Source organism: Ambystoma mexicanum, chromosome 6q (assembly GCF_040938575.1).
Source record: "Ambystoma mexicanum isolate Mex_15411 chromosome 6q, UKY_AmexF1_1, whole genome shotgun sequence".
NCBI lineage: Eukaryota > Metazoa > Chordata > Amphibia > Caudata > Ambystomatidae > Ambystoma > Ambystoma mexicanum.
Genome location: NC_090937.1, coordinates 279,465,539 through 279,489,302, shown reverse-complemented (window position 1 = coordinate 279,489,302; position 23,764 = coordinate 279,465,539). Strand labels below are relative to the sequence as shown.

Here is a 23,764-nt window from a genome sequence, read left to right as displayed (position 1 = left end):
TGTTTTCGCATGTATAAAAGTGAGGTAAACTAAGGTAAGATGCATAGGAATGTTTTTAAAGATGGATTGATGGATCAATGTATGATCGAAAATACATGCCCGATCGATTGGGACAATAACATTTCGGAAAGAACTACCCCTTTAAGCCGGGCACAGTACAAGGGATTACCCATCACATACGCACTCCACCCATAGAGTGATTCGCCTAATGCTCTATTGCATGCCTGATGGTGGAAACAGATCATATGAGCAGAACTTAAATACATTCTGGAGTTGTGTGTAATCAAGAGGTCCTACAGTGAGTGGTTATCACCACTGGTACTCGTTCCAATGCCAGATCAGTCATACAGATTTTGTATGGACTTCTGCTGACTCAATGAGATCTCCTGTTTCGGTGCGTACCCAATCTGAGAATTGAAGAGCTGGTAGAATGCTTGAGGCTGGCCCACTTCATCTCCACCCTCGATCTTCCAAAAGGTTATTGGCAAGTCCCCCGCAATGAAGACACTTAGGCAAAGATGGATTTTTCCACCCCAGGGGGACTTTTCCAATTTACCGTTTACCTTGCGGAATTCATGGGGCACCCACTGCCTTCCAATGCCTAAAGGACTTTGTTCTAGAACCTTTCTGGAACTATGCAGGTGCATACCTGAAAGATATCTATATTGAAGGAGCCTTCTATTTGTTCCATCTGTGCCTAGATGAAGTTCTTCACTACCTCTCCCCCTGCTCCCTCCTCTCAAGCCAGACACCTTGGAGTCATCTTCGACTCCTCTCTCTCTTTCCTACCTCACCCTCAGGACATTTACAAGAAGTCCCACTTTCAGCTCTTCCTTCTCAAAGGAATTCTACTTTTTCTCACCTTCCCCAGAAACTCAATGTTACCCGAGCCCTGGTTCTCTCTAGGCTTGACTATTGCAATAGCATCCTCCGGAATCTACCTTCTTCCACTCTGCGACTCCTCCAGCTACAGCTAATCCAGAATATGGCAGCAAGATTATCCTTGGCCTCAAGCCACGGGACTGTATCTCTCCTGCTCTAAAAAGTCTTCAATGGCTCCTGGTTGCTTCACGGATTAAATTCAAATCCCTCTGTATCATCCACAAGGCTGTCTGGGGCCTGGCACCACACTATCTGCAACTCTCCCTTATTAAATATCCCCCTCTATACCTCTGCGCTCCTCTGACACCAACGCTTTGTGTGTAAATCGTTTAGCTAAACAGAGGGCAGGAGGTCGATCGCTTTCCTCAGCTGGCTCCCTTCTTTGGTATAGCCTCCCCCTCCAGCTTCGTCTCGAGCAGGACTTTCTTCAATTCCGGAAGCTCCTCAAGACTTATATAGTACATATAAAAGGGGCTCGAACTCTGCAAGATGCATGGGGGTATAAGATAGCATTATAGAATGGAGTGAGTGAGCGTGAAAGAGGAGAAGGAGAAGGAGTATCAGGGCAATAGATGTGGTTGTTAGACCTAGGTGTGAGACCAGTGCACCTGAGAGACCCACGTCCCGGGCAGCACAGTGAGAAGTAGACTAGGTTTGGTGTTCATTCTAGAGTGGGAAGCTTCTGAAAGACCAGATGCTTGTTATCAGAGGTTAAAAGAACTCCTTCCGGGTAAACCTGAAGTATAATTTTCACAAGGGAACCAGATGCTACTATTGCCATTCTAAAAGAATATACAGCTATCAGAAATAAACAAAACTGCTACATGGAAGTTGATTGCTGATCATTGTCTTACCGCGGAGGCCCAAGTGGGACAAGTGCATTTCGAAATTCTCATTTTTGCTTTTTTTCTTCTCTTTCCCTTTTCTTTACCAAATGAATGAGAATTAACACCCAATATGTATTAGAAAACTATACAAGGATCAGTACGTCCTTCAGTCTTTCAGGCTAACAACAAAACCTGTCTCAAGGCTTTCATCGGCCCAGCCACACTAAGGACATATGTTAATAACAAGTCTAAACCTTACATCCACCTCTTCTCCCTTCTAGCAGACATAGGAGTCGCCAATGTCTTAGGTTTTACAACGGCCTCTTCTATTCTTGTAGGATTCAGATTCACCAGTTTATTAGGTTCCTTCAGACATTTCAGGTTGATGGGCAGGTGCGACTCCAGTGATCTCAATTACTTCTTCAGTTCCCTTATGGTTTTGGGGTAAGTGTGACACTGTACAAGTCTCAATGACTCCTTCAGCTTACTCCTGGCAACAGCGCAGGTTTACGAGTCTAGCAGTCGCAGTGACTTCTTCAGCGCTATCAAGGTGCTGGGGTAGGTCTGGGACTCCAGCTGTCTCAGAGGGTTGGCAGGGTGTGAGACTCCAGCTGTCTCAGTGGGACCTTTCAGCCCCTTCATATTCATATAGTTCTTTGCAGGAAAGAGACCCCGTAATCTCCTTGCAACTCTGCAGCTCCTTCTAAGGCGCTGCCAATGTTCAACAGCCCAAGCATCTTGTTCAGGCTCCTCCCACACTCGAACTTCCTGCCCATCTCTTTTTGTGGCTTTGCATATTTATTGATCGTCCCATTTTTGTTCTCCTTCTCTTTGCATATTGGACTATTCCTGACGTGGCTAGGTTTCTGATTCCTGTTAAATTAATTAAGCCAGCCCGCCCAGGCTCTGGGGCTTCTGAAAATGATGTCACCAGGGTAGGGGGAGATAGGACATGAAAAAGACTTGGCCCATGATTGTGGATTTTCCTTTGCCCTTCATTCAGACCCTCAACTTCCCACTTTCTCCACTCACTAGTGTGACCTTGTGTAATCAGCGCACTCTCCCCTGGATGGACCTCAACGGATCCCACTAGTGGTGTCCACCTATCCTCAGGTAAGATCACGGGCATTGTGGTTATCAATGCAACAAGATGCTTGTTGAGTCGCAAAGATGGCACACACGCAATATTGTTAGTATTGCTAGTGCCTTATTTTCAACTGCGTAATGTCGTGTTGGGATGAATTCCTCCTACAATACAAAGGTTTGAGCTCTTTTGATAGGGCTACAGTGGAAGACGGGAAGATGGTGAGGAAAATGGGGGACAGCAAAAGTGATGAGCAAGTTGGTGCTTAAGATGGCCTGACATAATGGGCAGTTATGTGTGTCCTTTGCCATTTCTTGGTAGAGCAACCATTGAGCTAGTTGGAATCCTTGGGAGATGAAGAAAGCATGGCAACTTTCCTGTATCTTTTATTTCCAGTGAAAGAGTGAATATTTTGAGGGTATGGAGCGTTCCTCATCTTTCTCCTGACATGTCTAGCTTGTTTGAACATTGGACACTTTTTGGGATACAGCCAGTTGCTGATCCATTAGTAGAAACATGGCGACTTCTCTTTGGTCATGTAGTGTCATTATGTTCAGACTTTGTTCCAGTAATCTGCTTCTTGGTGTATCATACATAGGAAAGGTGAAGAGTGGGTGGGTGGATATAATGCATGTGTGATTTGCTGTCTAGACTGATTCCAGCTTTGTTCCAGTCACCAATATCTAAGGTATTGGACCTGGCTACCATTAATAGAATGTGTTCTCCTCGCTTTGAAATGAGGGTGATATGTGGTTGCACTATTTCAAGGCTCGGAGATAGCTTTGTGAGGGGTTTGCTTCAGTGTATCGAATTTCTACAAGTACATTTATTTGTGGCACTGATCATACACCTGCATTCATTGAGGACAATGGTTGTGTAAGAGCGCTCACTGATGCTTATATGCGCAAGACATACAGAGCGATAGAGCTGAAGAGATACAAAAAGACAAGATAGATATAAGAGAGATAAGAAAGATGATATGGGAAGCAAGCAAAGCAATTGACAAATAGACATAAATGGATAGATTTGTGGTCTCTTGTATGCTCCCACTACAATAATCGCCACATCTGCCACTCCTACTAGGCACCGAGCATGCACTACAACAAACAAGGAATACAAGCCGCTGCAACAAACAAGTTAATAGCATACACCTACAATTGTAGCTTGCATCATGGCCTGTATTTTTGGATACTGATACATTGGTCCAGTAGCACTGGCAAAAAGGACCTATGAACTCTGCAAGTAAGAAAAGCTGATGCTTATCGAAAATAGAGTATCACTCTGGCCTCCATAAGAGCATTCAGCTGCAAAGGTCCTCAAAATCAGAACTAGAGGTGAGGGTCATAAGGTGGTTTTAGATGAGTGCCACACTAGCAATTCTAGCTGTACTCTTGGAAAACGCAAGAGATCACATCATATCTGTCAGGTCTGCGATAAAAGAATGCGTCAACTGAGATTTCTACAACTGCTTTTGCACCTCTAATGCCTGATGGAGGTTGGTGTTCCGCATGTCAGTTTCCTTGTTTGGCACACCCCTGATCTGGGCCTGCTGTCACTGGCCCACCCTGTCCCCCATCAGTGATCAAGTCACCACGCCTTATCCAGGGTGTCCGAATCTAAGGACACACACTGCAAAGTAATTATGGCGGAACCTCCTTTACTTAGAGATGGGTGAAGTCATCTCATAAAGCAACGCGTGATCCGGCCCCGCGAGGCGGTCAGAAGCCGCAATGTCAGGTGTCAAAAATCCAGCTGCACTGCTAACCACGCAGCTGTAAAATTAAACAAACTCCTCAAAGGTTAACCGTGAAGGGATGGTGATGTTTAGCCACCAGCATCTATGCAGGAAAGGTTTGATGAGGGCAAGCTCATCGATGGCCAAGAAATTAGGCTCACCGCACCGAAAGGAGAATCAGTCAAGGCAGGCTTCAGAAGCTATCAGAGTTCCTCGTTACTACTACCCAGTGAGGATTCCCTTTGCTTTAACTGCAACCGCGCATTTACTTTTGATATGCAAATATGATGCCAAACCCATTGCATTTGTATTACTCCTGGGGGTAAGGGAGGAAGGGAACCGGATACCAGGCCCGTATTGATTGCTGAGCCGAAATCTAATTATTATATAACATGGCCTGCAAACACTCCCGTTACTTTTGAGTGATGGTCTTGGACATTCATTATCCACCACTCAACTGAGGGTGAATTTTCCATATGTTACGATTCTGAAACAAAATCTTCTCCTGTACACGTCCGGAATTATTATGACTTTCTGGAGGAGCAGGGAAAGCCGATATTTGCAGAGGAATGGATTTAACTTCATTGAACACGATGGGCGCTCGGGTTACATCCCATGGCCGAGGGGGCTGCAGCTGCGCAGATGGCGCGTGTCCGCGTGGACAGCAGCCCACGGGCTGCCTTCCTATTATTGTTCCTGGGCTTGACTGCAGCCATTCCAAAGGCGTTACCGGCCGCGCGGATCCCACCAGAAAAATATATCATTCAACATGGTACAGCGAAACCACTGGGAACGCGAATGTGGAAACGCAGCAACATCTGCCGAATTTCAGGCGGGAAAAAAAAAACGCGCTGAGCGGAGGAGGAAGGTTAGAAGAGGATTTCCGTTTGGGCACAGCCAAGCCAACTTCCCAGCGCAGCTAGGTGAGACCTTGGAATAATTGCCATCTGCACAGCAGTGGAATGAGGCCTACTCCCGCCTCTCTGGAGCGGACTAGGGTGAGCACAGGCGGGAGGGCAATAAAACGTAGCAGGGGCTGGGGCTGAGCCAGAAAGCAGCCTCGCGCAGGTTCCTTCGGTGCTGTGAAAGGATTAGGCACCTGGCGTTCCGCAGAGCCCTCAGACCCACCGTTTCTCACCTTCGCCAAAGTGGCCCCAGTGGTGCTGTGAATCCCACCCGGTTCAGTGCAGGAGCGCGTCCTCGCGGTGGGAATGTCTCCGATTGGGCCCAGGGCGCGCTACTTCTCTCTGCTCAATAGCACTGCATAGCGGCCAGTGGCGTGCTTTGTAGAAGTTCACATTGTGCAGCGCACATCGAATAGGATTCCCACAGTAAAAACCTGCTATAACTGAACAATGTTTTCCTCAAGCCATCAGTCCTAACAACCGCAGTGCCAGAACCTCTGGACACATCATTCAGTACCCACCTTCTAATTCACATCAATGTGCCTAGTGTCAGTCCTTCAGTCTTTCCTCCCAGGGTCCATTAAAACGTATACTCCAAGTACCAACTATCTCTGTTTCACATCTGAAAACCCTCACAGAATGAATGGGAATGCTGGTCCTGTCCTGAAAAATAATGTCCACTCGTGAGCTCATATTTATGTAATAATGCTGCATTCCAAGGGCATAACCAGGTGGCCTCTTCCCAGGTTAAAAGCTTGTGAGATGTGAGGGTGCTTTACGAGTGCAATAAGTGTAGAATGTTATGTTTAAAACTAGGAGAGACACAGGAGAAGCTTTGGAATGTTGAGACAAAAGACTTATCCCAGTCATTATTGCTCACTGCCAGTGAATTGTCTGCAATGGAACTGCACATGTTCCAGTGTTCTAATTAAGCTTTATAGACCTGGTTCAAGGTCCGTAGCTGGCGTTATGGGCTCTGAAGACTGAGTTAAACTGCTACACGCAGCAAGGGCATTTAAGAGGGCTTATGGGTCCATAATGCCTGGTACAAGCTAAGGGTGGGTGGGATCTCTATAACAAGGGTTGCTCTTGAAAGTATAACGTTTTTAGAAGATCTTAGTCACTGAACCAATCCCCTGCGGCCGCCCTGGCGTATTTGGCACACACATTTCTCTGGATTGTTGCAGGGAATTGGCTGTAAGTACGCGCCATGCTGTTGAAAGCATTGAAAAGTAGTGTTCTGACCAATCTGTCGCCTATGTGAACCATTAGTCCCTGGAGGACGGCGCTCAGGCTATCAGGTGGCTGGAAACACGGGAGGAATCAGACAGTGACGGTCCGCATTCTCCCAGCCACCTGAAAACCACGACTAGTTATTCCTGTTTTTTTTACCTTTAGGCGCAGCCCTCTTGCAAGACCGTCTCTTCTGTCTCCTGGTCCCAAATTATTCTCACAACCCTCCTACGCTCCCAACCAATCCCACTTACCTGCTCCTCGCCTCCGGTGTGCGTCATCTCTGCAGCCGCCCACAGTGTAAATAGACAAGTGAATTTCCCATGGCGACAGCCACCACTGTTTTTTTCCAGGGGACATTGAGCATGTGCAATTGGTGTGGAGCTCCTCTCCTTTGGGGAAAAATATTTGCAAACTATCAGCACCCCAGATGGAGCCACGGGGAGCAAACATTGATAACTACTGCCATGGGGGAGGGTGGGGCGAGTAACGACCGCACGTCCTTGTTGTACTGAGTCCTACCAGTCCTGGGCTGCCATTGCCAGCGCTACTGGCCCACTATAGCTATATTCTATGAGCTATAATGGTTCTTATTGCCTCAAAGAATGTCCATTGAGAACACAAAGGGATTTTATGAGTTTGGTGCTCTTTCCTCCAGGAAAATACACCAAACAGTAATACAGTTACCACATGCTGTAAATGTACGGGTCTGCATGATTCCGTGTTTTGCGGAACCTTGCGTTTCTCCCCGTTTTGGAGTCCCATAGGACTCCATGGGGATCTTTCATTACCGCATGTGGTAATTTCTGCATGCAGTAATGCTTTGTGTGGCTATAGATCCCACCAAACAAAAACAAGCAGAGAGCTTCAAGTTTGAAATTCGCCGGTTGACAAAGCGGAACAATGTAACCAGGCCAACTTGAACATTCCAATGGTTTTGATAGGTTTGTCCAAACAGATGCTGGATACATTGCGTTAACCCTAGGAAACTCCTAAGACAGGAGTACTTTCTAGCCCCAACCCCCTCTCCTACCCCCACTAACTGACTCAAGTCTCCATCTCTTACTAGCTTAGGCTCACTCAGTCAACCCTTACACACGGCAGTGATCTGCCTGCAAAGTACCACATTCACAAACCTATGTCACTGCTCATGTCTCCGTTTCTATCAGGCACACACCAGCATGCCAGTGGCTTGCCCGATCTCTTAGTAGTGACTTCCAATTGAGTGATCTTAAGTTCTCCCCTCTAGATTCAACACACACCCAAGCGTCTCTGCCACAAGCCATTCAGATTCATACCAGCAACAAAGTCTCTGGTATTACAGGCCTGCACACATTAACGCCTCTAAATTTGCTTCTGCCTCCGCCTCTATCCCACAGACACCCCAACTGCCCAATCCCCTTTCCTGCAGGGCCACACAACATAAAGCCATCAAAATGGAAGAGGTGCACACACAAGACCACTCCACAACACATTACATTGCATTTTCCATCCAGAATTGAGGGTCTGCTACTTCCAAGATTCATACTCACACAAATTAGTAGATGGCCGTGGCCATTTGAGATTTGCACCTCCTCGCTTCTAGCATATTACAAAGCCTAAGGCTGGAGCAAACCTGGAGATGTCTTGATCATTTGGAGATGCTCTTGAGCAAATCTTTGTGAATCACATTTTCAAGTGAGCGTCTCAAAGACGATTCAGGCTTTCACAGATTTACTCCACTTTAAAGTTTTCTGAATACATTATAATGTAGCTGGAGCAGACCTGTGATACTCACAGGCAACCACCAATTTGCTCCAGTACAAACATTATTAAATCAGGCCTACTGTGTTTGTGAGTGGGATATACTGAGGTACCTGTTGCTGTTGTCTACATACCAAGTGAGAGCCTGTGGGTGCCATTGTCGGGCTGGCAGGTAATTCTAACATCTTCCTGGTGGCTGCAGTCATGCTTTCCCCACTCTCTCCTCGAGCACTGAAGGATGGAGGTCTCCTTGCCAGAGCAGCTGACATTATCCAACCAGATCTGCCCCGTGCCGTCCTCAGCATGGCTTTCCATTGCATTCTTGCCATACCTGTGAAAAGGCAACAAAACATGCACATCATTTACTTCCACTGAAAAACACCTGTGGCTTTCATTTCCAATACCGTATATTGTAGAAGTACATACTATATAATAAAAGGCCAGATGTATGTTTGTCTAAAGCGCCCTCCCTGCTTCACATTTTATCACCGTTAGAGGGAGCTGCTGCCTTACACATACAACAATAAGACTTCAAGTTCATCTTTTAGGGGAACAAAATGTGTATTTCAACAATGATAACATACAATTCGCTGCAGAAAAGGCCCAAGTCATGGATTCCACTTTAACAGTATACTTCAAGTTGCATACACTAAGAAAATATATACATTTTTTAAAACACATATAAACAGAAATTCATTTCATTAAGCATTATGCCATAAATTCTATAGCCCCACTTGAAAGCAAGAAAGAAAAAATCATTTCACTGCAACTCTTGGTTCTCAGATGAATTCCAAACCCTCCGAGCACAAAAGCGTCAGTCGGAAAAAAAAACGGCAAACGGATCCCAGTGACCTAAATAAGAGCCTTTTCAAACAGATAGCCCTCCAATATGAAAAAGCCATTTTAGCAGCAAAATTCAACTCTTTCAATTAGAGGACTTCAAAGGCCAATTCCCAAGCTAAAGAATTATTCACAATCTTTAATGAACTAGTCACACCCCCTGCTACCGCAGACAAGATAACTAAAGACAAAGCCTGGTGTGCGAGCACCCCGTCCACCATGCTCAACAAAATAAAACTCTTCCAGAATAAAATCCAAAACCACTGCAAAGCCCTCCCAAACCTAAAAGCTAACCGCCCTACACAAGACAAGGGTAGTAACTTCAATCAGGCTCAATTCGCCTTCAGAGACATCACTGAACCTGAGGTCCTTGATCTCATCAAAAACCTCAAACCATCTCTCTGCAAAGCAGACATCTGCCCTTCCAAAAATCATCAAGGAATGCGCTAAAGACCTAGCACCCCTATTACTGCCTTCATTAACGCATCATTCCAAACAGGAACTGTCCCAAACAATCTCAAGGAAGCCTGGGTGCGGCCACTTCTAAAACAGGCCACTCTTGACCCAGCTCAACCCAACAACTACAGACCGATAACGACAGTCCCATTCCTCTTGAAAATCCTGAACAAAGCAGCTCATAACCAGATCCAATCATACATAGAAGCTAATTCCATACTAGGCAAAAGGCAATCTGGCTTCCGCGTCGGGCATGGAACAGAATCCGCCTTATTAGACCTAAAAAATAAAATCTCACAGATCATGGACAAAGGCAAACCTGCCCTGCTCCTCCTTCTCGATCTATCAGCAGCTTTTGACCTGGAAGATCACCAAACACTCACCACCCACCTCACTCATGCAGCCAATTTCTCTAAACAAGCAGCATCCTGGATCACATCCTTCCTCAAAGGAAGAGCCATGAAGGTCTACTCCGACACAGCAAATGCAGATCCTACCACTATAAACTGCGGTGTCTCCCAAGGATCTTATACAGCCCCCACCCTCTACAACCTTTTCACAAAACCCCTCTTCGACCTACTTGACTCCATGGGTGTTGCATATACCAACTAAGCGGACGATACACAAGTAATTATACCTTTATCTGGACTCTATCACCAAGATGCCACGGCCCTTCACAACATCTATGCTACCATCCAAGCATGGATGGCAATCAACGGCATCTGTCTTAACGGGGAGAAGACTGAAATCCTCATCCTTGGGCAAAAAAACACAATAACGAAGCTAAGCCCCAAATACGCCAACTTCAACATAGACAACTCGACCATCTCTGTATCATCCTCCGTCAAGACTCTAGGTGTTCACATTGATGCAAATCTATCGATGAACAAACAAGTCAGCGCTATAGCCTCTGCATCAGCTTTCAGCACCAAACTTATCAATGCCATTAAACCCTACCTATCCGCTCCCAACCGCTTGGCCATAGCTAGAGCAACTATAGGCGCTAAACTCGATTATTGCAACGCTCTCCTAGCTGGCACCTCTGCCAAGAACATTCACAGACTGCAAACCACACAAAACAATGCCCTAAGAGCCGCTATGAGCATCCCCAGAAGAGACCATATATCCCAGGCCAGACTTGAAGCACGGTGGCTACAGGTCAAAGACCGCATTACTCTGAAAATTCTCACCATCACACACAGATGCATCAACAACACTGCTCCCACATTCTGATCTGGAGCAATATCAAGAACCACTTCCACCCGCCCCACCAGAGCTCAGTACACCAACCAGCTACACATACCATGCATTAAGACAGCCACAGCTGGAGGTCTAGGCTTCTATATTGCACCAAAACTTTGGAACTCACTCCCTGCCACACTTAGAGCTGAAACTTCCATCTCTGTCTTCCGCAACAACCTCAAGACCACTTTCCTCAACTATCACTGCTACTTCCTCCTCTATTCCTGTCAGATATATTGTCATATAAACACAAATGGAATATAACTATATTGTAACCTTGTATATATATTGTATCCTTGCTCAAACTTCTCATTATGTAACAAATACATGCCTCATGACTTTGTAACTAAGCATTGTACTGTAACAAGTGCCACAATTTCCTCGGGCTGTTGTGCGCTATATAAATATGAATAAAACAAACAAACTAGTTCTCTAACAAAATACATTTTTTTAATGGAATGTACTTATGTATTATGTAAATATTCATTGTAATATTTCTTGGTATGTATTATTATAACAATAATATTCTTCATGTACGTTTTAAACTTTATTTGACTTCAATGTACTTTATTTTAGGATCTCATGTCTACTTCGAATGATGCTGCGCGTTAATTGTATTACTCTGACATCCCTCAACATTATATATTTGAGTCCAAAATCCGTAAGTGGAATTCAAGACAATGAGGAGCAGATACACCAATTGGCCATATGTACCATGTTGAACTTTCACCAGATTCTTAGAGATTTTGTTTGAGGTTACTACTCCACGTAAAAGGAGCAAGACCCTTTACAATTATTTTTTTTGGTAACATAAATTACGTTAAAATACACATCATAATATATTTACACTCTGAAAAGGACTTCCTTTACGCACATTATCCTGTATACACAGGCTTTTCCACTAGCTAAAATTTTTTAATACCAGATCTTTTACCACTCTATGAAATTCAGAGCTTCACACACTAAAACCTTCTTCTATGCCTGCTTCTGTGTGGTGGTAATTACCACCACAGGATAGTATTATGGCATGCGGTTATTACTGCATGTAGTAATGAACCCATGCGGTAATTGATAAATCCCCACAGAGCCCTATGGGACTCCAAAATGGGAAATAACCTCCTGGTCTGCATTACTTGTGTTCATGGGGACGTGAAAAGCTACCACATGTGATAAAGGTATTACTGTTTTGCAGTATTTCTGCAAAACTCATAGTCCGGCATTAATAGTATGTGACAGCATTGCTTTATTTTAACTGGACTTTAACCCTTAAAATGCAGGCACAGGGACCATGGTCTCTCTCTCACACACACACACACACACACACCCCCCCCCCCCACCTGTAAAATGTGACAGGGAAAGGGGGCTGTAAATCTCACAGATGACGGGTTACTAGCCTCTGTACTCAAAAGATGCTACAACACTGCCCTATATTTCTAAATGTAAAGCTGTTAGAAGAACGAAGGGGTAAGAATATTCCCTGGTGAAAACTGGCTAGAACTGGGGCTTTTTGTTCCAATTTCAATTGGCTGTTGGACAATAAATGGACAATATTCTTAATCATGGCCCTGCCAGATTAGCATCTAGACACTCAGTTCTGAATGTGGCAGGGGTACCTCTCCAGTATGCTTTGTACATGAAGCAAAAGACATGAATCTTAATGTTGCACTATAGGGAGCCAATACAGTCTACCCAAATGCAGGAGTTGTAGGATTCTTTTTTTACGCAGTGACGGGGGCAAGGCTGCATGGCTTCTATACCGTTTTAAGACATTTAATGCATTGCTTGGGCGGGCCGGTGTAGACAGCATGGTGCTAATCCAATTTGGCTCAGGACAACCCCTGTGTTGGAGGGGATACCTTCTAACAAATGGACCCACCTCATCTAGTAGTGTTTCAACGTTGGCTCTATTTAGAGGTATTCAGGCGATATATTAAATCAGGAATCCCAGATGTTAGACTACCTTCAATGGTGGCTAGATTGGGACAGACAATATATGACTGGCCAGCGGTGTACTGCTTGGAGACACTCTACCATTGCTGTGGTACTCAGTATGGAACTGGGTGACAGCCACATACAGAAGAAAAACAAGTTCACAAGAAGTGAATATTTCGGCCAGCAGAATCCTACCAACACTGAGTACAGAAGAAAAGTCTGACCATCCTGGACCCACAAGGCCTTTTCTTTATCATGGACTGAAAATTCCATGGTCTAATGTGCTGAAACTTCGGGGACAAGAAGAAACCCATCTTCTGTAGAGCTGGCAATGCAACTTACAATTTGGAAGAACAAGACTCATGCTCTACAATTGCCACTAAGGGATCCAACAATATCCATAAAGCAATTACTGCAGTGCCCACCCTGGAACAAAGCCTCTCAGGAGTTAATTAAAAAACATTATTCTCTACCCCTTTCTGTGGCCAAAACTAGATTAAATATCATCAGTGTGTGATAATTGAGGGTTGATTAAGTCCATCCTTTTATTTCTAAGCCGACTCCTTTTGGAGTATCTTCAGCGCAACTCACAATGTAGGAAAGTGAACACATAAGGCATTTCAAGCCAAGAAAAAACAGGGTTCTCCATCAGTGATGTTAACTGAGGAAATGGACTGTGCCCATATATTTGTAAAGTGTTAGTGTCTAAGGTGCAGAAGTGGCTTATTTGGCTAAGTCACATGCTTGATGTAGGAGGATGGGACTGGGGCGACCCTGTGAGCTGGGACATGCCACCTATTACAAGATGCTGGCCCGGTAGGCCATATATGATGGATTCCCCAGGCTCCCCAGCCCATCTGTAGTCTTTCCTGGTAGCTCTGAAAATCATTTGAGAAACATTCACCCCTGCAAGGAAAACTGAGCAAAATGGAAATGACCAAGCCACTCATGCGGCCCTGCCACTCGTTCCCGTGAGCCATATAGTACATCCAGGGAAGCATGTTTTAGGAGAAAAAAAGTTTGCAATCGCTACACGTGGAGACTAGTGAACCGCGGACCCTGCTTGGTCCCATGCAAACTTTAACACTGTAGTCTTACAGCGAGACGGAGTAAAGGAGATACAAGCCAGAATGAGCACTTGCAGGGAAGTAGATTGGCCCCGAAATGACTCCAGAATAGTAGACACATATGTTACAGCCTTGCTAGCAGAGCTGCAGGGTGGGCCACTAGCCAAAGGATGTCACTAGGGGAATCCATAGTTCATGGAAGGGACTCCCAATCACAGGAAATGCTAATACGACAAACAGAGCTGATTGCACAAAGGCAATACATGTCCCATGCCCACTCCAGTGGAGGGATAAAAGGCGAGTGGACTAATGCAAACGTGTGGGAGCTAGTAGTATGGAGAGTGTAGGTTAGGCTGTGGAAGTGCAGTGAGGAGGTGAAGGTCAGGTGAGAGAGTTGAGTGGTAGGGAGTAGGCGAGATCACGGAGAAGTACAGGAGAAAAGGAGAAGAGTGAAGAGGGGGAAGTGAGGAGAGAGTGCAGGGGTGAAATAGACGAAGATAGAGTGGAGAGGTAGTAGAGAGGAAAGGGAGGAGGATGGAGAGAAGAGAAAGAGTACAGAGGGGAAAGCGAGGTGAAAGATTGGAGAGGAGGAGTGGAAAGGGGAGCAGGGAGAAGAAGTGAGAGGTGGAGAGGACGAGAAAAAGAGGAAGGGACGTAGAAGAAGTGACTAGTGAGCCACCCAGTAACCCCATGGTATTGAAAAGCTTTCCAGCCTGTGTCACAGATGTCTTCAAGAACACAGCCTCTCTAAAAGAAGGTTCACGTGTCTTTATTAAGATTTTGATAAAGGGCTCACTAAGCTCTGTCCCCCTCTCTCTAGTCTCCTGTGGGCTTTCCCCTCCCTAGCCAAGGCATTCCATTGTTCCAAGGTAGTCACTGCAGATTGGTTGCCCCTATTATCTACAGTTGACTGGCTAATGGTGATGGCCTAAAGGCAAACACTTTATCTAGCTGTCTCCCTCTGGGAATTCCTAGGTGGAGCCTACCCAGGGTTCCCACAAAATAACAACAATCTTTACAATTGGCCATGATCTTCTTTCTGTCTCTTCTTCCTACTCTTCTACTAGTTCTTTCTCCTACCATCGCTCCCTTCCCTCGCTTTTCCTTCTGTCCCACATATGCTACTCTCTTTTACATTTTGTCTTCTCTCTACTACATTATCCTCTCCCTATCCTTCACTAGATTCTACTGATCTCTCCTTTCGCTACACTCTGCTACCATCTCCTCCAACTACATTCTACCACTTTCTCCTCCCACTACACTTTACAACTCTCTGATTCTACTACTCTCTCTTCTGACTCCTCCCCACTAATTTCTCCTGCCAGTACACTCAACTACTCTACAATCCACCCACACTTTCTTCCCGTTCAGCTTCCTTTCACTCTCTCATTCACGTTTCCACTCACTTGCACGTACACACTCACTTACACTTTTACTAGATCTCATTGTTGCATCTTACACTCAATTTCACATCTCCTCCAACTACATTCTACCACTTTCTCTTACCAACCAATACCTTGCCTTGCACACACTCTTGCTAAGGCAACTCTATGCACTTTCCTTCCTTTGCCTGGTTTCTTGGACTGCCTTCTCCTCTCTTGAACTCACCCAAACAACACACACTGACTAATGCCCTCTACACTCTTTTATCCTCCATTTCCCCTCATGATTGGTGCTCTGCATCAGCTGGTTCCTCAGGCCAAACACTGCCTTTTTTCCCCCTGGGCTGGCTTACAATTGTCAGAAAGTATGAAACAGGCTTTGAGTGCTGCCCTCTTTTTGCACACCGGCCCAGTGGCTCTTTTCAATGGTGGCCCACTATGAACAAAGTCACTGTGGTACAGTTTCTGTCTGCGTTGGATGGAGCTTCCAAATTGCCAGTTTGACTGTCATGGCTTCCTGTTGCTTCCTCGCTCTCCGCCACCTCTCTTCCCTGTGCATGCTGAAGTTGTGCATTCACTGCAGTGACTTCTGGTACCTGTAGTCCTACGGGAAAAAGAGAAGCAGACTGCGCACAGCATGCATGGGGTGATTGATGGTGGTACTTGACATTTGAAGCCAGGCGCATGTATAAGGGACAAAGACGGGGGCCCTCCCAACTCCCACATCTCACCTCAGGGGCAGGACTGGCTCTGGTAAACACCATAGTAGGCCTTCAGCTCCAGGTTGAGATGGGTGTAAAATCCCTCTCAATAGGGTCAGATCTCTGACCTGTCACATCTGGTTGAGATGGCGATTCCCAGACTTAAAAAAAAAACCCAGGTGGGGAGGCAGGCTGACAAAATAATCACATGTAAGGTGCTGCTACTTTCCTGGGAGTAGAAAGCAGTGTCTAGTCCCAGCCCAACCCTGAGAGATGGAGGGTGGCTGTTAGGAGACATCAAAAGGACCAACACTAATTCTGATGTCGCTGTCAAGAGCCAAGATGAAACAGCAGCCAAGAAAGAAGTGTAGGACATTAAAAATCCCAAGGCTGGTGAGTGAATGTTTCTCTCAAGAATGCCGCTTTGAAACTGAAGGGTGGGAGGAAGAAGGAGTTCAGATGCCCGGAATGTGAGGTGCTTGAACACTGACCAGTCTACTTGTCTTTCAAATAAACCTTCTTTCTGACCATTTATATTGTCTCAGGTTGTCCAATCACTCCCTCGACTGTGACATTTGGTCTCACAGGTGGGCTCAAAAGGACCTGACTCAAGGGTTCCCATATGCCCACAACTTCCACCCCTAAAAATGGGGAGGTTATCCACCCGACCCGAACTTCCACACAAAGAGCCGCACAAGGGCAAGACTGATATAGTTTGGAAAATGATGAGAGTATTATTATTCACAGAGAGAGAGAATGTTGGTTTACACAGGATTCAAAATTCCTCTCCCAAGAGATAATTATGGGTGCATAACTCCAAAGTCAGGATGGGTCGCCAATCATTATCCCAACATAGGAATGAGTGTAATAGGCTAATATTAAAGAGGGGCTGGGATGGTACTCTTAATAAATCATTCCACAGCTCCTTTTGTGATCTGAGTATGGGACCTGATCGCTGAACTCACATGTGAGTTATCGTCCTTCTGGAAATCAAAGAGGTAAATGGTTGTCCCATGCACAGAGGGCCGCAAAAGATTGTGGCTCAACCCATTAACCAATGCCTTTCCCCCAGATGTGGATCTCTCCTTTTTCTCTGAGTTTGCAGTGGCTCAGTGCAATGATGTATGCCTGCAGAGATCAGGTGATTTCAGTGGAAGAAGGGCCCAGAAAGCAAGGACCATTCTTTACTGAAAGAAGGGGGCTGGTGTACAGGGGTGAGAATAATGTGAAGGGGCTGGAGCTACTAATTGCCAACTCATAGTCTGCACCCCTTTCAGACAAATTGTGCTGAAGTTGGCATGCTCTCATCTGACCCCTGGACACTAGGGCATAGCCAAAATGCAAGATCATGTTGTTATCCAGTTCTTATTCCAGCAACTTAAACCACTTTTTAAGAGCTGTCAGAAATGCCAAAATACGTCTATGGTAATCGTGGGTCAGCTGCTCTGCAGCCCCTGTATACTACCGAAGGCCCGTTTTCTAGGGTATGGATCGAAATCATGGATCCTCTGTCTCCTTTTATGTCAGGAAACCAGTATATCCTGGTAATAGCCAGTTATGCCATATAGTACCCTAACGCCTACCACTTAAAGAATAACATAACACAGTAAATTGTTGAGAAACTGTTTCCTTCTTCTCAAGGGTGGGCTTCCCAAAAGAGATCTTATTCGACCAAGGGCTCACGTTTATGACCCGCCTTATGGAGGAGGCCAAAACACTGCTGACAATTCTGTCTGTCTTTCAGTATACCATCCTCAAATGGATGACTTAGATGAAAACTTTAATTAAAACTTGAAGAACCTCCTAAACAAAGGTGGTAGATGAAGATGGGAGAAACTGGAATGCCCTGCTCCCGTTGGCCCTATTTGCTGTCCTAAAAACCTGCAAGCTTCTAATAGGGTCTCCCCTAGTGAAGCCGCACATGTGCCAGGCTCACAATGAGCAGAGGGCACCATTACACAAGTTCATGATCTGGGATAAGATCATTGTTCTATTCCCAAAATCCAAAAACAAAAGGCTTGCAAAATGACATAGGCCTTACATGGTTCGAGGACCTCAGAGACCTAAACTATGGGTCCAGTAAACAGACCTGAAAAAGCCTTTCTAGGTGTACCACTTCAATTGTCTGAATCAGTGGAAAGACGCAGAAGTCCAAACTATAGTGGCCATCGCAAGCTGTCACCTTCTAGAGAAGCCTATCGACTCACCTCTCGAGTCGAAAGGATACCAGAAGACCTGCAGTTTACCAACCAAGAAACATTTGGGACTTGATTGATAATTACAAAGATGTCTTTTCCAAGAAACATTGGTGAGTGAAAGTTGTCTTCCATCGCATACATACTCCACCTGGGAAGTCAGTACAGCTGAGTGCCTACTGTCTACCAGAAGCGGGATGACAATTCTTCAAGGAAGAGATTCAAAGGATCTTGTGCATAACAATTATTTATATCAGCCCCTCCAAATATTTATGTTGAGGGGACAGAGAGGCGCAGATAGACTTTCAGAATGTCAAACAATTCCATTTTCATGCCTGTCCAATGCCAGGCATCAATGAAACAATTTGAAGAATAAGCACCTCAGCATATATCTCAAAGTTAGATCAATAAAGGCTATTGGAAACTCTCTTAGGCCCCATAAAACAAGGATATGTATGCATTCCCGACTCTTGAAGGGCTGTTCCAATTCACTGTGCTGCCTTTGGGAATGCAAGGGGCACTGGTTACTTTCCAATGGATAATGGTTTCAGCCCTATGGCAATGGAGGAGTCTGTTTTGATGACATTATGACCCACTCTCACACCTGGATTGTGCACAGAAGCCATCTGTACATGGTCATCCAAACACTGCTGAAGGTGGGGTTGAGACACAATCCTGCAAAGTGTCATCTGGCCTAGGCTACGCTTGAGTATATATATATTTCTTTTCTTTTTTTTTCTTGGTTAAAAACATTTAACCTTTAACATTCACAAATGAAAAATGAAGTAAGCAACAGAAAAAAGAATTTTGATTAAAATAGGAAAAAGAAAGGGAAAAAAAGAAAGAAAGAAATATTCAAAACATTTCCACAACATCATTGTTAAATACTACAATACTAAAAAATGTTTAGGACAAAAAGAAAAGGATCCATTAACCATCAAAATTCCTGTCCATATTCAAAGCTCTAAACAAATGACACAACTGCTATGACAACAAAGGTAGCAGATCCCGATAAACACTAATTCCACATAACCTCTGAACCTCTACTATCAAACATGTTAAAATGCTTTCCAAAAGCATTCAATCTAGGTCCTTGGACAGCAGTGCAATGGAGAAACAAAAGTTTTATTGATTTTCTCTGCTCCCTGTCTTGACAAAACCAACAAAAATTCAACTCCTCGTTAACCAGCCCATATCGAACCAAAATCTCTTTTGTGTGGATTAAGTTCCACTGAAACCTTAAAAAGAGATGACAAGTGCTTTTGTCGGGATAGACCGACAAGAAGGGTACCAGTGTACCTCGCTTTTTATGATCGACACTCATATGACCCATTGAAAGACATTGGTGGAAGAATTGATCCACTGTATTAACCCAATCTAGATCGTAAAGTGCACGTTTTACCTTACACTGGTTCCCAATCAATTCTACAAAGTCAGACCCGCTTTCAGCCATTAAAACAGAACACAACTCCTCTAGTTCTTTCAGGACTCGTGAGCCCTTTTTCCAGCATATTCCTCTAAGGTCCTCATACAATGTTTTAACACTAGGTGCCAAGATTTTCCTCCTGTATAGTGGAAGATATCTCCAATATGCCATAGCTTTCAGAGAAGTTAAGCCCAGGTCATATCGTATGACAGAGTGTGGAACTGAGCAGGGGAGATGTAATGCTTTCCTCCAAATCAGAGCTTCCATAAACGGTAAGTAATTGACTGTTGACAGATCGTTAACTTCGATCCCATATAGGATCTTCAGAACAATTTTCCCTTCGTAATAATGAATAGCTGGTAAAAGGGAACATTTGCAGTATCTAGGGTCGATTCTGCACAACTGATTTGATAGTTTAGTTGCACGTGTTAGGTGCCAAGACTGCAGTACCTTTTAGTTATTTTTTAAGTAATCAAAATATAGAGAAGGGAATCAATAGTCTCCACTCGCTCAGCATGAATTCTCCACTTAAAGGACACCGTTTTTTTGGAGGAAGATAGTTGCATCACTTTGGTCTTGTTCGCATTGATTGATAAAGAGTGAGCCTTAACAAAAGTAACGAATCTGTCGAGCAAGTGCTGCGGACCTATTGGCGTGCTATCAAAAATCAAAAAGTCATCAGCGCAGCCTAGCCATAATGGTCTTAAGTTATGGAGTTTTGGGTTTACCAGGTTGTAAATATTTGCCAATATCTGCCATGTACGGATTAAATAGGCAGGGGGGTAAAACGCAACCTGCCTAACCCTCCTAGAAGAAAGACATGGGGCGAGACAGCTCTCCTTGATGATTTGAACACATTTGGATATTTGAGGGATCATAGAGGCCCACTTTCAACCTCAGCAGGCCGGACAGTATCCCCACCTCTGTAATTTGTGCCATAAAAAGTCTCTGTCCACGGCATCAAAAGCTGCTTTGAGGTCCACAGAAGCAAAATAAACAGGGTTACCTCCCTTGGCACCTATCTGCCACTTGGAGATTCTCCCTGATTCCCCGGCCCAGGTCTCTAGATGCTTTAGCAAAATACAAGAAAACACTTTGCTGTCAGCATCCATTATTGCAATGGGCCTATAGTTACATGGATTTGTTCTTGCGTTTTTCTTATAGATGGGAATAACATGGGCCTGTGACCAAGTGGGGGTGAATGCTCTGTCAGCAGCACGTGGTTAAACAAAGTCGACAGTACCCCAGCCCATATCATCGGATCTAACTTAAATAAGTAATTCAACAGCCTGTTTGGCACTGGAGCCTGGGATGTACTAACAACTTTGATTACTTCTAGAACCACCTCTGTGCTAACATTGATGCTATATGTTGCAGAGCTTGGTGGGGGTTGAGCCAGTACTACTGGTGAGGACCGGTCAGGGAGGGCATAAAGAGATCCAAAGTGGGATACCCAGTAGGATACCCAGTCGGCCTCTGCTACATCAAAGTCCAAAATGCGCAGACATTTTTATTGGAGAGGGCTGTCAGCATAGCCTTGGCATCCAGCTGATATCAAGCACGGAGCCAGTTTTTATAAGATCAATGTGCTTGCCATAAGTAACCACTTCTGCCGGATGGTCAGGAACTTGTTAATTTGAATACTCCTGGTCAGCCGCCTCAGCCCTCCTTTCCTCAGTACAAGTTCTTTACAATATACATGTCAGTGTTTCTTGGGACCAGGCCCGCTCTTACCTTTTCTTGGTAGGCTAACCTCAACTGTGTCCGCCACAAAACATTCAAAGTTGCCCACGAGAAAGTCTCAAACTGCCATTCCCAAGACAATAAGGCAATACGTCATTTGAGAGGCTCATTAACTCTCTGGGCCAGCGCTGGAGACCATATAATTTGGTTTTCCTTGCTGTTTAAAGAGATAGCGGTCGGGCCATAAGAGTGACAATTCACCGGTCCACCACGACTAAAATATCAAAATAGGCCATCAGCAGTGAGTCGTCACGTAGCTCTGTACTAGTTATTTCAAGTCGGGAGTATTTCTCCAAGATCCAGCTTCCCACAAAAATCTAGTCAATGGTGGAATTAGAGAGGCCATTAGACCAGGTAGGATGAGAAGAAATGTCCCCCGGCACTGGCCCGTTTAAAGGGAAGAGGCCCAGTCCTAACATGCGGTCTAACTACCCTTTCCTGTTTACCAACTTTACACCTTGCTGGCTGCTCCCATCCCTCCCATCAGGGCGCGAGGGACAGCAAATGCAGTCCGAGTTCAAGTCTCCTACCAGCAAGATGTGGCCCCTGGGTGATCTATAGAACCACTCAGTTACAACTGATGTTATATTTGCAAGTTCATCGTCCAGTGAGCACATGCCTGAGTACCAATATACATTAATAATCAGGATGTTTAGTGGCCCCCCATCTGTATCTCAATATGTGTTGCCATAATTCCAAAGGAAATGTCACAACTGGCCAACACCCTAACCTCAGAGGATGATCTTACAAGTGTCAATAGGCCACCATACGGGTGCCCGTAGTCTCCATGACGTGCTCCCTGGAAGGACACGTGATAACCATCCAGGGAGGGAGGAGACCAGAGCCAGGATTCTTGAACGGCAATAATAGTATGATTCCTGAGACTTTGACACATCTGGATATTATTAAATAAGTGGTTATGCCCACGTGAGTTCCAAGAAACGAGTGAGAAGCCACTAGGATCCTGGAGACAAGAACTTCCAACCTTTTGCAATGTAGTCTACTTTGGAGATATGCCCAGCAACGAGAACCAGTCACGGCTTTCTTCCAACACCATTATTCTTCTCTTCGATGACAAAACTTGTTACTTGTTCTTCCACAAATCCGCCTCCACCATTAGGACTGGCAGGCTTCGCACTTAGCCAATGTCTGCTGTCCGGTAAGGTGCCCTCCCGGTAAAAGGGGCCAAATCAAAGCCCAGCATTCTGAGATTGTCTCATTCCTTCAAGAGGATGTTGAACACAGTTCCTGACTTCATGAAAATCACTGCTAAATCAGTTCTGTAACAAATAGATCCGTTCCAGGCCCTTAGAATTAATGTTCAACAAGGCCGAAATCTCTCTTCAAAGTGCTAATATATTTGTAAGATTCAGCACCAAAGAACGAATATCAGGGATCACACTCTCATTTAAGATCGTAACAGAGTTTACTGGAGAGTGGTCTTCCTGCCGCAAGCACTGGGTATGAGAACTGTCAGTTGTTCAGCCGCTCTGACCTTTTGGATACCGGTCCTGCGTTCCCCCTTGCTGCAGGTTTTAATTCAAAAATGAGTTACGGGGGACTAACTCTGAAGGGTGAGTCCCCATGTTTCCGTCAAGCAGCTTACTTTGGGGAGCTAATTAATGAAAAACCTGAGGACCCATAATACTGGTTGAAGGAACAGCAGATTGAACTTGATTGGGCGCCAATATGTGACTTGTAAGTGTGGCCCACCTCATGGTATGTTCATTTAAAGGCATGAAAAGAATAGAAGCCTCCTCCTCGTTAGCTGCTACCCTTACAGTAGGTGTTTCCAAAGTGTGTGCAACGGGAGTTGATGCCCCAATATCAGCCCCTGCAGCCTTCCGCAGACATGGAGCGGTATCAATTGGGTGCCCATTTAAACTTGGCCTTGAAACAGCTGCAGCAGCTGATTTGAGAGCAAGATTAGCCAGTGCCGCCTTCACTGCTGGCTGAGTAAAGAGGAAGCGCAAAAAATGATGCCCCACCTCCTTTTTTGACTAATTATAGGAGCAGTTTGTAGATTTCGTCCCCTGCGCACCACCATTCCGCGTACGTGAAGGGGGCTTCAAGGTCACCAAGGGATCTACAGTGAAAACCGAGCTTGAAATGTCCTCTATTGAGTCTTCGTCCACAGAGATGACATCGGGTACAGAGCCCCCCCTTTGTCCAGATGGTAAGTCAGTATTCGCCGATGTCTGATGGAGGTCTCTTTGGTTTTTGTTGTGAGCAAAAAGAAATTCTGTTGCTGCAACGTGCAAATGTACCTGGTGGAATTTAAATAAAAGTGACTCTAAAAGAACTGTATTCTATTGAGTTTCTCGCTGTAAGACCTCTAATGGTGAGACCAATATGCAAAGGACTTGATTGA

At 45.0% G+C, this 23,764-nt stretch overlaps 1 protein-coding gene across 1 annotated transcript in view; it reads right to left on the bottom strand.

Moving 5' to 3' along the window:
• The window catches only part of PRSS12 (serine protease 12), a 742,297-nt gene that overhangs the window by 337,139 nt on the left and 381,394 nt on the right, over positions 1 to 23,764 (bottom strand). Inside the window, exon 7 of the mRNA XM_069630755.1 lies at positions 8,544 to 8,740. Coding sequence (XP_069486856.1) covers positions 8,544 to 8,740 — 197 coding nt within the window. The remainder of the gene's footprint in view (positions 1 to 8,543; positions 8,741 to 23,764) is intronic.